Source organism: Seriola aureovittata, chromosome 4 (genome assembly GCF_021018895.1).
Source record: "Seriola aureovittata isolate HTS-2021-v1 ecotype China chromosome 4, ASM2101889v1, whole genome shotgun sequence".
Taxonomy (NCBI): domain Eukaryota; kingdom Metazoa; phylum Chordata; class Actinopteri; order Carangiformes; family Carangidae; genus Seriola; species Seriola aureovittata.
Window position 1 is genome coordinate 15,856,345 of NC_079367.1, and position 17,067 is coordinate 15,873,411.

Here is a 17,067-nt window from a genome sequence, read left to right on the forward strand (position 1 = left end):
GATCAGATATACTGAATAATTTATGTGGTAAGCTCAGGAGCAAAGCAGTGTGCATAATTGCATAACATCACTCCTATCTGCCATTCTTGCTATTAACTAAACGATTGGTCCCAGCACCTGCCCTGGTAATTAAAACCTCAGAGATTAATCATAAACTCTACCCCTTTTCAGTCCACGCCTGAGGTTGAGATTTGCCTCCCCGTGTATCCAAATCACATTATTTTCTCCCTAAAAAATCCCAAACACACATTTTCAAATTAGGTGTCTGGCTTTTGAGGAAACATATCTCGTAACAAAGAACATGGTTGCCTCCAGGCACACACACTGTTCTGTAATTAAGCTCCCTTTTCTTTCAGATATGTCTTCATTACCTTTGCTGGCGTCTGAGTGAAACAGAGAGCGCTGGGCAGTTGGCTCTTGTAACAGGTGGTCAGCTAAAAAGGGGCTTAGCTCAGGGCTGCCCTGTAGCTTCAGGTCTGTGAGTACACATGTCTGATTGTCATTAACCTAATGACTCACAAAGCACATGGTTGAGTAATTAAAAGCAGGGAGATTAATCATGAAGTCTCCTCACGTGGCTCCTCAGCTGGACATCAGTCTTTGTTTTCGCCTCCATTCATGAGGAACGTGTGAAAGATTCACTGCAGAGGAACTAAGGTTACAATTCAAAGGATATTTCAAAGCAAAGCAGGGTACTTCCCTCACAGTTATTTATTCCCCTTCCCTCCCAGCATGCTGTCTTCTCTGCTCCCTTTGCTCTTCCAGTAACAGTGAGTTAAATGAGTTCATAGGTGCCGACTGAAGTCAGAGTGTATGAGGGCAGAATGAACCTGACTGGAGGCAAGGGCACGATGATTCAACCATGGTGGTTCTAGCAGCCTGCCCAAAGAAGTCACTGTGAGTATAAATGGGGTTGAGCCCAGGGAATTGACAGTATGGCGCTCCTGACTTGTGGGTATTAGCTCAGCAGGGCTAATTATGCTATTAGACTCCACCTGTGGGCTTTAATTTCACTGATCCAGCCTACAGGTCCTGAGCGCCTCGACACCCATACAGTACATATGTGTAAGCGCATACATTACCCGTCAAAAGTTTTACAATGCCACCATTTTTTCCAGTTCTTATTGAAATCTAAGCAGTCTAAGTCCGGTGAATAACCTTAAATGGTATAAAGCTAAGTGGTAAACTGCTCAAGGAAAAAAATAGTTTGGTCACAAAAACCTGAAAAATCATGTACATTTCATAGAAAACAGGTTTTTTTCGGGGATTAAGAAATTTGTTAATTTAAAGCTTTCATGCAGCAGTGGAAGTAAATGAAGCCTTGCTAATTCAAACAATTCTTGCAGGTGTCCCAACTTTTGTTTGTTATTTACAAACCCTCTTTCTGCATTAAACACAGTGTTGGAACAGACTGCATTATTAGAGCAATACTGCACTGCAGGAAGTAGCAGTGTGTCTTGGTGTCAGAATGGTGAAAAAAACGCCGGTAACAGAGAAAAACACACTGGTTGGTCAGGGCTTCATCCTACAACAGGATAATGACCCAAAACATTATAAGAAAAGAACCAGATGGTGGCTTCATATGATGGAAGAGCACCACTGGATGAACTGGACAGAAAGTAAAGCAAACTATGATTGCAACACATTTGTGGGAACTTCTTCATCAGTGCTGAGACAAACTGTCCGAACATACTATCTGAGCATGAGCTTTGTATAATAAATAATTCGATAATAAATCTTTTTTTGAAAACAGAGTATCAAAACAGAGTGAAAAGTAGAAAATCACAGATCAGATCAGATCACACAACCACAAAGACTAATATGGTTTTGTGTGTGATCTACCGCTACAAGTTGTTTGTGGTTCTTGGTAGTACATGCAAATTCATATTCATCAGGACTTCCCCTGTGGCTACAACTTACAGAGGACAAGTGTATGTAGTTCTTCTATATTTCCTAAACAAAGGTCCCTTGCACTGAGGATCACTACATCACGCTCGGCGCGTTCCGCCTTCCTTACATCTATCTCAGAACAAACTGTGTGCCACCCTAACTAACAGCTCCGGTGATGCCTGGTCTTGGGAGGCTGAGTAAAGATGGTGCCGACAGGGACTCGGGCTGCTGAGAAAGTGGAGCCAATTGAATTTAGCCCACCGAGAATCCTCTATCGTGTTCTCCCACTGAGTGTGGAAAAGGGAGTAAAGAGGCAAAGAAGGATTTGACTGACTTCTTCCTGCAGAGCTAGTCTGGTTGCTGCTCCCACAGTACTCAGGGATGCTATGTAACTGTTTTTGGGAGTAAGGTAAAGAAATCTGAACGTTTTGTGTTTAACAAGCCTCAGGCTGGATCTTGTGCAGTGTGTGTGTGTGTGTGTGTGTGTGTGTGTGTTTGTGAGTACAGCAGCAGGTTGCATACTATACAGTGCGCAAGCCCCAGTATTTAGTTTTGATACCGTTAGGTGTTGACTTAATGAGGTGTCAAATTCTAACTAGAGATCATTTCCATAAATCAGCTGATTGTCAGCTGATGACTGAACTAATGAAGACTTCATTAAGTTCATAGTTAATTAACAGGCTGTTATTTGTCAGATGTTGCAGCATCTGATACAATGTTGACATGCTGCTATAAAAAATCAAGCTGATTTCTCAAGGTGCTATGATAATATTGTTTTGTCAGAACTACAAAATAGAAGTTAACAACTTTAAAAAAAAATAATCAAATTTTGACTTATCTGCTGGATAAAAAAGAGAAGTCAGAACTACTTCCTGTTGTGTGGATATGGCAAACTACAGCTGAGCCATGTAATATATTATTATCATAAACAATGTTGACAATGTCCTAGTGTGACATTTAGTATGAAAGAAATCAATGCACTTTACCCTTTTGTACTAACAGAAATTACAATGTGTACCAGTGAATGTCAAGAAAAAAAAGTGACAGTAAAATGCTGCTGTACTGCCAATGAAAACTTCTAACTAACCCATAAATTTAAACAATTAAAAAATGTTTAACCAAGACTATCTTAGGCTGTATTTGCACTAAAAGATGATAAAGAAGCCATCACACCAGCTTCTGTATCTCTGACAGCTGTTGGGCTTCGTTTTCTCTCTTGTGCATTGTATTGATGGAAAATGATGGAAAATGATGACTATAAACACCTCACTCAAAAACAGAGCAATTTCAGTATTATGTGCTAACATTCTGATTTCTGCTTCAAGGCGTGGGAAATGTGACAGTCGTTTAAATGCCAGGGTTGTGGAGGGTATTTCTATTATATGCTGGTAGACTCACAAGACCCTGACATGACATGCTTAAAGTAAACATGTCACACAAAACAGAGTATGGCTCAGGTTGCTATGGCTGCAGGTCAACCATGGAACATTGTAACATTACTGTTATCATTGTCTCAGAAGAGTTTTAACAAACCAACCAGTCAACACAAGAATCTGAGTGGTCAGTTTTTCTTTACTGAAGTGTGCTTAAACTTGATGGAGCATAAATGTGAGAGATTGCACTTTCTGGCTCTACTGCACCGTATCCATGGTCATAAGCTTTGGGAAATGACAACAGGAAAGAGATCATGGATACAGAAGGCAAAAAATGATATTATATATAGTTCATTCCATGTGGTACAGTGTGAAGTTAAGCAATTTGGGATGACCGTAGTATGAAACTATTGATTCTTCAGACCCAGGACATGCTGCAGGGATTATTATCTCCCAGCTGGCCTGTGAGCACTTGAGGATCACTGAGACAGCTGGAGGAAGTTGCTGAGGAAAATAATGTTAAAAAAAGCTTCTTTGCATATCCTGTTGCCACTGTGACCCTGACTGGAGAATAAATGAATGAATGAGCAAATAAAACCAACAAGCATAGACAACCTGGCTCTTGACTTCCATCCATAAAGACCCAATAATAATAAAAGTGATTATTCACACTGTCAGTGGCAGTGAGATATCTGTTTCAATACATTCCCCTGTCACCCTTCGCATAACTCATTTCAAGTAAAGTATTGTATATTGACAATTAATACATGTCTTGAAATTAGATTCAATGATAATCAATGGAACAAACTACATGTGTATAGATTGAATATCAGAATAACATGCACACAGTTAAAACAGACACTAATGATCCATATATAAATATTTTGCAACCTCAAAGGCTTTTGAACACTGTCTCTCTATAAAAGCTCAAGAAATTATTTATATTATTCATGTTTTTTTTCTTTTTACAAAGGCTGCTATGGGAAAACGCAGACAGCAGTTTTCTTCTTAAACACACGTTGAAGCAACATGAAAAAAACATTTAAAGTACATTTTATTTGTCTGTTCAAGGGCATTGTAATGCAACACAAAACAAGACCACAGAAGTTTTTGCCACCCCAAATCCATTATGAACGACAAAAATGCTGGTGCTGGTGATATTGTGTGCAGCTTACAACAGATTTCCATAACAATCAATATTAATCCTTACTCTCTGGTTAAAGAGGGACCACACATGCTCTAAAAATTAAATCCGAAGCACGCTCTCTTGCAGTATCGCACACACATTTAAAGTGAGCTAAAGGATATCTGTTGAGGGAATTCCTCAGTAGTTGAGTGAGCCAACACCCAGTGGGTGCCAACAACTAAATTTGGTGTTGGTCTCATAGCAGGAGGCCTTCCCTGTGGTGAAGCCCATTGCTAGGAAACATTTTGAGAGCTTATGAGAGTTAAGAGAACCTGATGTGTCTGTCTGGACGCATCTTCTAATTGTCTGTCACTGATTAATACAATTTATCAAGAGTCACTTCACTGGAATTTCTCGTTGGTCGTGCTAAGGAGACACTGAAATATACCGATGGTGAAGACATTTTCATAGTGATCACTTTGCATTATTTTAATCTGCTCCTACAAATTGTCTTACGAAGTTCATTTCAATAGGGGGCTATGAGACAGAAAAGCAATGCACCTCCTGTAAAGCCTTCTACTGCCTTTGATTTACAGATAGCAGATAATTGGCTTTTATATACTGATGCTGAACCACACAGAGGCAGAGTGTGTGTGTGTGTGTGTGTGTGTGTGTGTGTGTGTGTGTGTGTGTGTGTGTGTGTTTGTGTGTGTGTGGCGTTTATGGAGTGGAGGGCGAGGGCTCTGCGGTGTAAGACAAAGTTGGCTATGTTGATGAATTTAGCTCTAATGAAGGATCATGTGTTTTTTTTCCGAGACTTTCGCTCCCTGAATTAACAGAAACAGACATCAGCTTATAGCAGTGATTATGCGAATCTGGAAGATGATTTCTCAGAGTTAGCATAAGCGGCAGCTTGTTGACGAGACGCTCTTTCACTTAACTAATGAGGGAATACCACCCACAACAACAACCTGCACCATATGGTTGTGAACAGGGATTTTCATGTAATATTGTGCACTATCTCTTATGTTTAAATGTTTTACCTATATACTGCAGCCCCATGTCTGAAGAGATCTTCTAAACAACAGGTTCTTCCATTATGGTATTTTGTGAATTGATTTTACATTACGTACTGTGTTTGACATTTTATGTGTTTTTCTCTTTGATCTCATCTACTGAATTATGCTGCTCATGATTAATTAAAGCTCGTTTTTCTGTGGTGTTTGAGAAGCAAAACTGAAGCTAATTCAGTTATTTATACTTTCTCAGGTCAAAACCTCCGCAATTAATCTTTCATTACAACAGCTTCTAACAACATGGCAATTTACAGATTGTTCCACTGTTGCAACGCACCCATCTTCCCGTCTTTCCTTCATGTCATAAGATGGCATGTAGACCTAGCATGCATGCCATCATCTGGCTGAACTAATTTGCAAATTTAAGTCCATTTTATTCCACGGATTTGCAAACAACAAAGCAGAGACAAAGAGAAGTTTCTCAGTTCACCTACGCTAAGCTTGCTGCTGGCTGCTGGCTGGTCCTGGCGGGGAATGTGGCAGGGGTGGGAGGTTGTTTTTGGCCCTGATACATTCAGAGAAGGCCAGACAGTGACATTATGCCAGCCAGGCAGGACTCAAGGGACAGCCATGTTAAATACCATCTCCTGGAGAGCAAATGGCAGGGAGTTTGTGGTGGTGTTTGGGGGTATGTGTTTGTTTGCGTGCCTTAGTGTGCTTTGAAATGTGTGTGTGCCTGTGCTTGTGCTTGTGCATATCCATGCCCTGTACTGCACACACACACACACACACACACACACACACACACACACACACACACACACACACACACACACACACACACACACACACACACACACAAATAGAGCACACACAAATGCATACTGAAAGTACACTGGCAAAGAGACTGGTTCTGTGCACAGATGACATTAGAATTATCAGACCAAGCGCCTAATTATCCATCAATGATGCAACATGACTGAGATAAATATAAACCACCACCGCTGTGAAGGTGCTTTTATATAATCAGGTGGAGGGTGGTAAAGGATCCAGACAGAAAGCAGAGACCTGGGGCTGTTAGTCCACAGAAAAAAATAATTTGTTCTTGGTCGTGACTGTTGTTACCATAAACTCTGAAGCTGTGTTTTCAAAGTACAGAAGATTGTGTGGGGCATCATATGCCAAACCACCAAACACATTCTGCAAACCGTGGCTGTGCTGTAGCAGAGCTGTGAGACAGGGAGCAGACAGCAGAGGAAACAAAAAAAAAAAAAACGTCTTGTTCAAAAATAAGAAATGTTGATACTGTTCAAAGATGACAGTTTGAACTAACGCTGAGTTTTGTCAAGGTTTAAAACACTGGGAGGATAAAAAGACTTATTGCTCTCACACAGAAGGAAAGAAGAGGAGGGGAAGATCAGAGAGATGCTGCATTAAAGTTCCAATATGCATTTATGAGCTTGTAAAACTGGGACTTGTTCTCAGTTAAAGTAAACAATTTTTTTCATCACTACTGGAACTTATTTTTCCAGAAAATGCGCATTGTAGTTTTGTCACATTGAGAACAGAATCCATCACAGCAGAAGAGACTAGTTTTCACAAAGGCAAACTATTCGTTTTATATATTTATTATTTTATCCTTTGTTTTCTATAATTAAAACTTCACTTCTGCTCTGCATCAAGAAATCTTCACATTTTTAACGCACTGTTTGGGTTTGCTTAATGGTTACAATAATCACATGGGGATTTGTAACTGCTTTTGTGTCATTAACTTCCACCCTTTTCCCCCGATGAGAAATCTCACTCTCAGCTGTTTCTGAAAGTTGACAACCGTGATATAAATTTAAAGCCAGCCACTGAGAGACAACGATGGGAGAATCAATCTCATTATCAATCTCTATCCTTACCTCTATACATAGACACATACACACACACACACGCACACGCACACACACACACACACACACACACACACACACACACACACACACACACACACACACACACTTTTCCCACCTGAGACGAGGGGTCTATGCATAAATGAAGAGACAGTCAGTCAAACTTTTGGGAGACGGGGAGCTCGTGACAGCGAGTCAGAGACCTGCTGACTGTAAGAGAATATTAACAAGAAGGAACAACTCCCATTGGTTCTCAGCAGACTCTGCCAGGTTATGAGACTTTTGAACCATGCTCTCTAAGATGCAAAGTACAGTCAGTCTCAACCTTGGTCCACCGATCTGCCACTATTTCCAGAAGCAGAATATCACTGTGGTTTCTGCCTGACTTTGTGTCCGTCACTGTATGAAATGTTTCAGCTGCTTGCATAATAAAGGCAGGCATTCATTTAGCCCCAAATTATACTGATCATACTGTATTTAAAACGGCCCAGTGATCATACTCAACTTACAATCCTGATATATGATACAATGGTATATTGTGGCAGTGAAACTGACTTTCAGCATACTGATTTTTGAACATGTGGGCTAAAGATAATATATTAAGGCAATTGTTATGATTAAAAGAGTCAGTTTAGGGGTAGTAATGCGGTTAGTCTGAGATCATGGTTATGGTTACATATTCAACGAGTTGGCAACAAATTGCGCTACTGGTAAAAATGATTAATCTCTATTAGACTTTTGAGAAAAAAGTGTTGTTATAATTAACAGTTCTGTGATAATATATGGTAAAAAAAAAAAAAGACAGGAAGATTAATTACATGAGAGTGAAACATGAAAACCTTACAGCTAATTAAAGAAAAAAGTGACTTACAGAGAACTCTACTTATCAGCTGACCTATCATATCCAAACCACACGGTCTTCTGATGGAAACTTGTATTAAATATTTTGCATTTCCATGTTCAGTAAGAGTCTGTCAGATAACCGAATGTTTCAAGCTAATTATGGTTTAATTTTCAGTCAAAGCTGTACCACTGTCTACGAATGAACATGCACTAAAACGTACAGTATGTACAGTACATTATTAAACTTCTCCATCCAGCCATTCTGAGTTATAATAAACAGGTAGGTTTTTTTCTTAAATTCCCAAACTGACTGGGTGTTATCAATGTCTATTGTAGCATAGCCTAAAATGATAAAACTCTACACAAACAGATAGTTCATGAATTTCTCTCTGCAACACTGCTTGGAACAAATGAGGATCATTTATTGTCTCAGCTTGGCCGAGAGTATTTCCGAGCCACTTGGTGCTGTGACTTTCTTTTAGCCTGTTGATACCTAAAGCCATATGTGACAGGAAACACTTTGATTGAATTTCTTCAGCCAATTTTCCCCTGACAGCCCATGAAGTTCGACTGTTCTTTGAATTGGAGCTGACATTTCAATAGTAATTACATTCAAACTCAAACTTGATGATTAAAAATTGAAATTTATTCATTTAGTTAATATGAATGAGAAAATCCTTTTATCCATATGAATTTCCTGCAAGTGAGAGTCGTAATGTCTCTAAACCAATAAGAAAGAAGACTTCCAGGGTCAACATGTGTAGGCAGTAAGTTTTGTGCATTATTGCGGTTTATTCTTGCGATTTACCTATTCTGAAGGAGAGCGGGCCACCAGAGGTGCTTCTCACCCACATGGCTAAGAAGAGCAGAAGCGCCCAGGCTGTGAGCATCTTCTTTGACTCCTCATGGGTCCTGCCCCGGGGGTGCCCCTGTCACAGCCACCTGAAAAACATACAAAGGAGAGCACACCGTTTATACATCAACCAACATCAAGAGGGACACATGTAAGCCAAAACTGTGCAGCATACTGATAAACCTACAGACACACAGCACTCTCTCTCTCTCTCTCTCCTTTGCTCTGTCTATCTGTCTCTCTTGTTGCATGCTGGGAGTCTGTTAGTGTGAGAGTGTGAAACTGCTGCTAAGTGAATGTGAGGCCCACGGGACTTTTGACGACTTTTCTTCCCTCATTTCAGTTTTTTTCTGTATTACTGGGCCAGAGCGAATCTGCTTCCTGTTGTTCACTTGTTTGTGTGAGAGATGGAAAGATGTTAATCTCCGAGGCATCCCCTTAGTCTCTCCTGCATGGAGCCGAAACGCAAATAATATGACTTCTGAATTGCATTATTGCAATTGCAATAACATATTGCTAGTGTGCTGTATTTGGACCAGAAAAGTTGCCCAGATTAAAGTCTTGAAGCTAGACTTTATTTTAAATCCTTGCATTGAACTTGAGTCAATTACCAAGCCTTCCCTCTCTTCATCTGTTTCTTATCTTGCTTAAGGGTGCTTCAGTAGTGGTAATTTGGGAGTGGCAAGCATTACTCTCACACTTCTACCCAGATTTATGCTGGCAGTGCAGGGATCAAAGTGGTAACTTTCCAGTCACAAGCTGCTTCTCCAACTTTTAGGCCTCCATTGTCCTAGAGTGTATATTGAGATAGAAAAACAAGGCTGCTGCTTGCTGCGTCCATACTCTGAAGCATGGTGTCCTCTGTGCCCTGTTTTTCCAGGTGCCTCTCCTCTGTTCAGCAGCATCAGTGTCTGATCTACTGCTGTGGGTTATTCAGTAATGTTGATGGGTCATTGTTTTGACTTTTTTTTTTATCCCACCCTTTATTTCACCTGTTTCATTCTTTCCATCTGAGTAAATCAATGTGACAGCAGCCTCTCTTTCACTCAGGTGGAGGATTGTAAGAAAGCAGCCCCCCCCCCTTTTTTTTTCGTAGTAAAAATGATTGACCAACAGGGGGAAACAGACCGCACAAAAAATATTTGATTTTGGTCCAAATGTGGTTGCCCAAGGCTGCAGGGCAACTGTTGAGCTCTGTTTCCAAATTTAACCAACGTATCAGATCATATGCTGCTCTGCACTTCATGCTCTTCTGGACAAAACAAAGAGGGTTAGCTTCAATAACATGTCATTCCTTCAAAAAGCTGCCCAAGGCTTAAAACGTTGAAAAAGAAGTAAGAAGAAGTCAAGAAGTACAATATGTAAAAGGTATTACTATGATAATGTGTCCCATGTGTCAATTCTTAACTTCCCGTAATGAATTGACTCAGTGATTCCTCTTCTGCTTATTCATTTCGGTCATACTATGATGAGTTTAAGAGCATGGAGTTTAAACATTAATGGTGGGAGGGAAAAGAGAACGTGCTGTAGGGATGGTAAATCAGAGAGAAGTTGGTCCTAGATCTCCTTCACTAGACCCACAGCACTGAGGATAATGAGGTACACTGGGGACTTTGGAGGGGGTGCATTATGCTCTTAGTCCTGGTAATACTTTAAGTGCAGGTGCTGTATTTATCACAGATTTCAGAGAGGGAAATCAGTCCTCCGCAGTCCTAACTGACCCACAATTCAACCCATGATGGATACATGTATTGGTCCTACTTTCAGTAGAAGAGTAAAAGCATCTCATCTATAAAACTGAAAAAAAAACTCCCCTCTAGGATTTAGAAGAGAAATGAGGAGGATAGGACAAACATGCACATATTCTCCAGGTGTGGAAATACAAAGAGTATTTCATTTTTAAGACCAAGCTTCTTCAAACATGATGACTGGATTGAAATGTCTTTTGACTGATTTTGTCTTTGTTCAGGATAATTGCTCAATATACAATAAAACCTGGGCTCACACCACAGAGCTCTTTCATTTCATGCTTAATTGAAAACAAGGAAATAGAGTTTCAACATTTGGTTGATTTGGTAGTGGTTATGATTCCATTCATTGCACTCAAAAATTCCACTAACATGCAAATTCAATAACTGGAGTGGAGCTATGGCATATTTACATTTATACAGTGTTAGCCTTAGTGATAAACCAATGTGAAGTTTGAAATTAACTATTTTATAATAACAATGTATCAAAAGACAATGTAAAAACAAAGTGACGATGTAAAAGGAGACGCTTGTAGTGAGGAAGCTGCGGAAAATTATCGGCCAAATCTGCAGCTCCCCTCAGGTATTTCCATCAGGAACTGGTGGAGACCAAAAACCGAGCTAATACCAAGTACATATTGCACTAGCATTTACCAGGTGGACAGCAACATGACTCCAAATGCTCCATAACCGCTGGATGTATAAATAAGCAAGTCTTTGCTAACAAGTTACCATACTAACTTAAAAGGTGATGATTTGTCAATGTTCACAACTTGTTTATGTGACCCTCAAATGGCCAATTTGCAGATTTAAGATGAGAAACTGTGTCATTCAATATCAGTTTAGGTAAACTTATTTTTTAGTGTTGCATTTGCAGTCTAGCATTGCCACGGATCAGTCTGGCAGTCTTTTGCATGCGCTGAATGCATACCAGAAGTACAGGGTAGTGTCATTAAGTTGAGTACACCATTCTGAGTGCAAAACCGAAAAACAGTATTGTCATATTTTTTTGTTCCTATTTTAACATCTCAGGATTCATTGAAGTGATTCTTACATGACTTATAAATGCATGTCCTATTCTCTGTTCATTGAGGTTTCGCCACTTTATGTACTGCAGCAAAGGAGCAGGCGGTTCTGGTAAAAGATAGAGGGCAGTGTCTTGTCTTTTGTCAGTGCTCTCAAGGTAGAGAGACTCTACTAAGAAGCTGAGAGGGGTCAGTGACAAGGTCAGTGCAACCGGAGTGACTATATTGTACTGGCAAGTAGAATGGAACTGTATTAAAGTCTTTACTTTGGACAGGACAAACAAAGACCCTCTTTAGTCTCATCCTGCCAAATATAGTGAGCCAGTTTGATATGTTAGGTGCTTGGAGGACAAAGCATCCAAATGTCAGACAGTACACCTGTGACGATAGCAGACAGGAAGGTTAGTGCAGCCAGGCTCAATAGTCCAGGGATTCTATTTTCATACAGGCACAAAGCCAGCAGAGGTGCAAATGTAGCCACAAAGTCATTTTAATCAGGAGGAAGTTTTGTGTTTGCACCTGTTTGGTTATTTAAGAAATGTTGGCACGTTTGTTTCTTGAGGTAGGAGGTGGTCTCTGGATTTGGAGTAGTGTTTACCTGGAGAGTCTGGCCATCTGGACTTCACAAAGTGTTCAGCCTCTCTTGAGCTGCGGAACCAAATGTTTGGTTTTGTTTAATTTCATTTTGATATGCCCTCATAGGTTTTAGTGTGTACTTGTACCGACTGAGTCTCAGCAGCAGATCAGTAACGCAGAGGACGTCACAAGCTCAGCAGAAAACCTATTTCTTGTTGTTGTGTTTTGATGAACAACATGACCGAGCATCTCTCTATATCTCCTGAATCACTTATCTGTCAGGGGAAAATGTGTTTGATGTCACTTATGTCCATTGAAGGTAGAATCCATGAAATAAATGGACCAAATGCTTTATCTGTTACTACATCTATACAGCTAAAGCAGCATCCCATGTGATGAATAGGCTCAGATAATGTCTGTTGTGCACTGTAGTTGTGATGGTATATTTTGTAAACATAATATCGGCAAGACTATCACTTCAACTAACTGATTTGAATATGTAAATGTCGATGGGGAATTGAAGACATGCACTCTGTCCTGTGCCCGCGTCCTTGTTTTACCCTGTGTCTTGTGTTTTTCTGTCTGTAATCATCCATCCACTCTGGAATGATTCACCCAGGCTGCTATTGCACCACTGCAGCACTAACTAAAAGGAATAAAAATAAAGCAGTAACACAACTGTCTCACATCTGTCTCGGATAAATATTTGACAGATTTTTCTGGCAATGGAGATTGTTTCGGCATTAATGACCCACATTAGCAAGAGGAAATCAAACCCTGAACCTCTGCGATGTGAACATCAAAGAACCGGCCATGTGAAATAAGTGGTTACATCAGAATCTCATCTGCCTACCGTTTATTTTGTTGGTTTATAGGTAACGTTTGGCGCCTCACTGCCTGTGATGGGCAATAAGACGGATACTGTGAGTTCTCACACCACTTTACTAATATATTGCTCCGGAGAGAGCCCGCGGAACAGTGGGATAAGACTGTCAACACATCAAGATCATTTCACAGACATTTTCTAGTAAAACTATGCAAATAACAGCTGTCAAAACTCTTCCCCCAAGGTTTCTCAGAAGAGGAGAAAAACAGAAAAACAGCATCAAATGAGAGGCCCGTTCTGAAATTAATTGTGTACTGAAAATTCCTTGCAGCTTATATCATTACATACACAGGTGGGTTACTGCATTTATTGTTCAATTAGCCTGACTCGAGAGCGGTGTGTTTTAGACAATGTAAAATGCTTTCGTACAAATAACAACTGATAACCCAGAGTACATGTTTTAGTGCAGCAGCACAGGGAAGAGTCAACCGGAACAGATTTCTTGAAACTAGCTTGATACCCAACACACAGAACTGCAGCACAGTTGATGGACTCAGATAGCGCATCACTGAGATAGCAGTTGAAAGCTTTACCACTTCTACAAATGGGACCCTATTTCTTTTATACAGCTTTGGGAACTGAAAAAAAAAAGCATACACAAAGCCGATTCGATACCCTTGAAGGTAACTATGGCAAATCAATGCCAATCGTAGCTCAGATATGTAGCAGCAGGCTTCACAGGAGAAATCACCACTGAGTGTAGACAAAAGCCTCGGCAGGCTTCAGACTGATAGGCACTGCAATCTGTAACACTAATGGCTCTTCAGTGAAATCAGCTTGTTTGTCTTAGAGTTCAACAGAATTTCCAATACGCTCAATACACAGGCAAAATGAAAATTGAGTTAAATGATTGTCCTTGTTTTTCACCACTCCTGAACCTATGACATAAATCTGAGTTTAGCATCAGATCTGGGAAACATAAACACAAAATGTTGAATAGCTCTACTACTGTATTGCCACTGCACTGTAACACAAAGGCCTGAAATTCAATCTGTCCCTTCAAAACATGTTATGTTTGGAGTAAAATCTGTGAGTCTAAGAAAGAAAAACAGAAGGTATAGCAGCAGGTATCTATACATTTCTATAAATATGTGCCAGTAAAGAGCTTATATGTAGCAACAATGTGTGTTGCAAATCAATTGAGAGCGCACTCGGCGTGTATGTTTGATTTATTTTTAATTAAATTTCATCACATTCTAACTTTCCACTGAAATTTCTCCCATTTTGTGCAGGGATGTGGACGCATAACATGATCTGAGTTTCCAGATCTCCTCCCTCAGTTTTTTCTTTAGGCTTTCTATCCCAGAAAAGTCTTCCTCTTTAAACTCACTGCCTTCAAGCCTCAAGTCCAAACATCCCTGCCAACAGTTTATTTAACTATTTTGTTTCCCTGTAAGACAGGTTTTTCTGTCCATACACTGCATCCCACCTAACACCTAATAAATAAACCTTAGGCGCTAGGTCCGGACCGGCGACAGCTGCAGTATCTTCTAGATATTTTTAGTCCTCACGACGCTAACACACTGGACAGAAACTTCACGACAATATAAAGCTGTGATGATTCTTTCTGAGCATCAAAATCTACAACTTTAAAGTCCTCGTGCAGAGACTGGATTGTGGGGGAATGAAGAGCACAATAGCACAGATTACCTTTACAGTGAGTTGGTATGAATAGGTAGACAGACAGGCAATCATACTGTATAGAGTTGTACCCATTGCATTTTCCCTATAAGCCTCTTCTGAATACTGAATAGGCTGAGGATTGTGAAAGAAAATGCTTGCTATTGTAACTCTCCTTTTGTTTCTTTGCGCACAGAAAAACCAGTGGAGGCTGAGATGGAGAGATGAACTCATTGAAACGAAGACTGCAGTGTAATTTCAGTGTGTTCCTAACATGGTTTTGAAAAGAGTTGAAAGGTTTCAGATGAAGTATACAGTATAATAATGAGTGTATACTGTAATTTCTTCATTCAAATTAAGGCTAGTAAGTCAGTCCCTTGAAAGACTTTATCAGACTTTGACAAAATATGGTGGAGGGGGAAAAACACACAGTGAATCTGAACATGTGTTATTACTGTCAGATACTGAAGAATGTGATAATAATATTGCTCCATGTTTGTTGGATTTGTGTGTATGCAACTGTTTGCTAGCATATTAGCCATGGCCAAAGCTTGTTTTTATGCTTCTTCCCTCCCCTGGTGGCCCAAAGTCAGTCAATATTAGAAAGCTTTAAAGAACTCACAATGCTCAAAACATGTAATTAGCTGCAGAGAGAAACAAACTAAATCTTCAAAACTAATATTTTAGTGCAGTTAGTGTCATAAATAAAAAACTGTAATGATAAGCAAAAGACATAAATAGGTTAGAGATGGTAGTAATTATGTAGGAATAATGTGGGGATTGGTCAAATTTGCAGTCATTCTTTCTCAGCTGAAAGACTGGCAAATATCGGAAGGACTGATAATGGAGGTTTTTTTGGTTCAGAAGAAAACAACGTTTGGCAATTTTTCCCTTATACAAATTATTTATATGCCTTACACCACTTGAACTGGTCCACACACAGAGAATAATTTTTGCTTAAATCCCATTTTCATAAAAGCCACAGGGTGACATCGACAGTCTTGCAGCACAGCCTGCTGCTAAGTATCAGTGTCATACTTGACAAATAAGCCTTTGTGTCTGTACAGCGTGCGGAGGAAAACAGACACTCTCAAGCAATACAACAATTTTTCCTCGATCTCATTCTCAATTCTCAGCCTTCTGCTCTCTGTTGTCACGGTGTGACTGTGAAATGTGCGGTATATACAGCATATTTGCATCTATAGATGAAAACTGCTTGAAAAAGAAAACAAAGTGTGAGAAAGATTTATAGCGTATGGATCAAACCACTACACTACATGACACACCCGCACACACGAACACACACCCCTGGAGATCAAAGCCTCACAGACACCTTATTACAAAGCATATGGTTTTGGCAGCGAGCTGTGATACACCGTTGGAGCAGTAAGACGTACAAATATAGTGGCCATGTTTTATTACAGGTGGGTATCCAGACCTGCACGGGAGTAAACTAATATAAAGGGAGAGCAGCTGTGACTTCAGGGGAGAGCAAAGGGCTATAAATACATCCGTTTCTGCTCTGACCCTCACTTCACACATACTGATGGGGGGTAATGGCTCACTGACTGACTAACTGGCACCAAGGCTGACCTTAAATATTAATCATGTTGACTTTCTGGCAACAGCACCAATTCGCTCTGCGTCCCGTGACACCAGTCTGGTTTTAATACTGATTCTCATCTCATACGTTTGCAAAAACTGAATTCTTGGAAAATAGTGCGAGATTTGATTATAATTTCATTCAGCAGAAATTGCCGACAATAAAAATCTGCTGCAACAATAGAATCATTTTATAATCTCTTTCCTGACTTTATCATCCAGTGACAGATAGAGAGGCAAAATCAGACATCACCAAAACCAAATTACACAAACTGAAAAACTGCTGCTGCACTTCTTTCCATTGTTTGCAAAAGCACAATACCTGCTTTGACACCTGCTTTGACACCTGCTTTGACACCTGCTTTAATGTTCTGGTGAATGTTAACTAGTTAGCTGAAGGTCCGTTGGTCAAAACTTGAGCTAAGGGTGCAAGTACCATTTTTCAAACTGATCAAATCTCCTCCCGAGGAACTGTGTCGGCGCACCTTCAACTTCTCAACGTTTTATTATTTTCTAACCAAATCTCATATTCTTATTTAGCCCAATCAACAAAGCCCAAAATAACCACTCCTCGCCCAATAAGAGCATCCTGTCAGACAACACAATAAGAG

General features: G+C 40.0%; 1 protein-coding gene across 5 annotated transcripts in view; it reads right to left on the reverse strand.

Annotated features, from left to right (window-relative positions):
* Window positions 1–17,067, reverse strand: part of grik4 (glutamate receptor, ionotropic, kainate 4) — a 278,338-nt gene that overhangs the window by 141,077 nt on the left and 120,194 nt on the right. For all 5 annotated transcript variants that reach the window (XM_056374837.1, XM_056374835.1, XM_056374836.1 and 2 more), the window contains one exon: window positions 8,955–9,088. In XM_056374837.1, coding sequence (XP_056230812.1) covers window positions 8,955–9,036 — 82 coding nt within the window. In that variant the 5' untranslated portion in view covers window positions 9,037–9,088. The remainder of the gene's footprint in view (window positions 1–8,954; window positions 9,089–17,067) is intronic.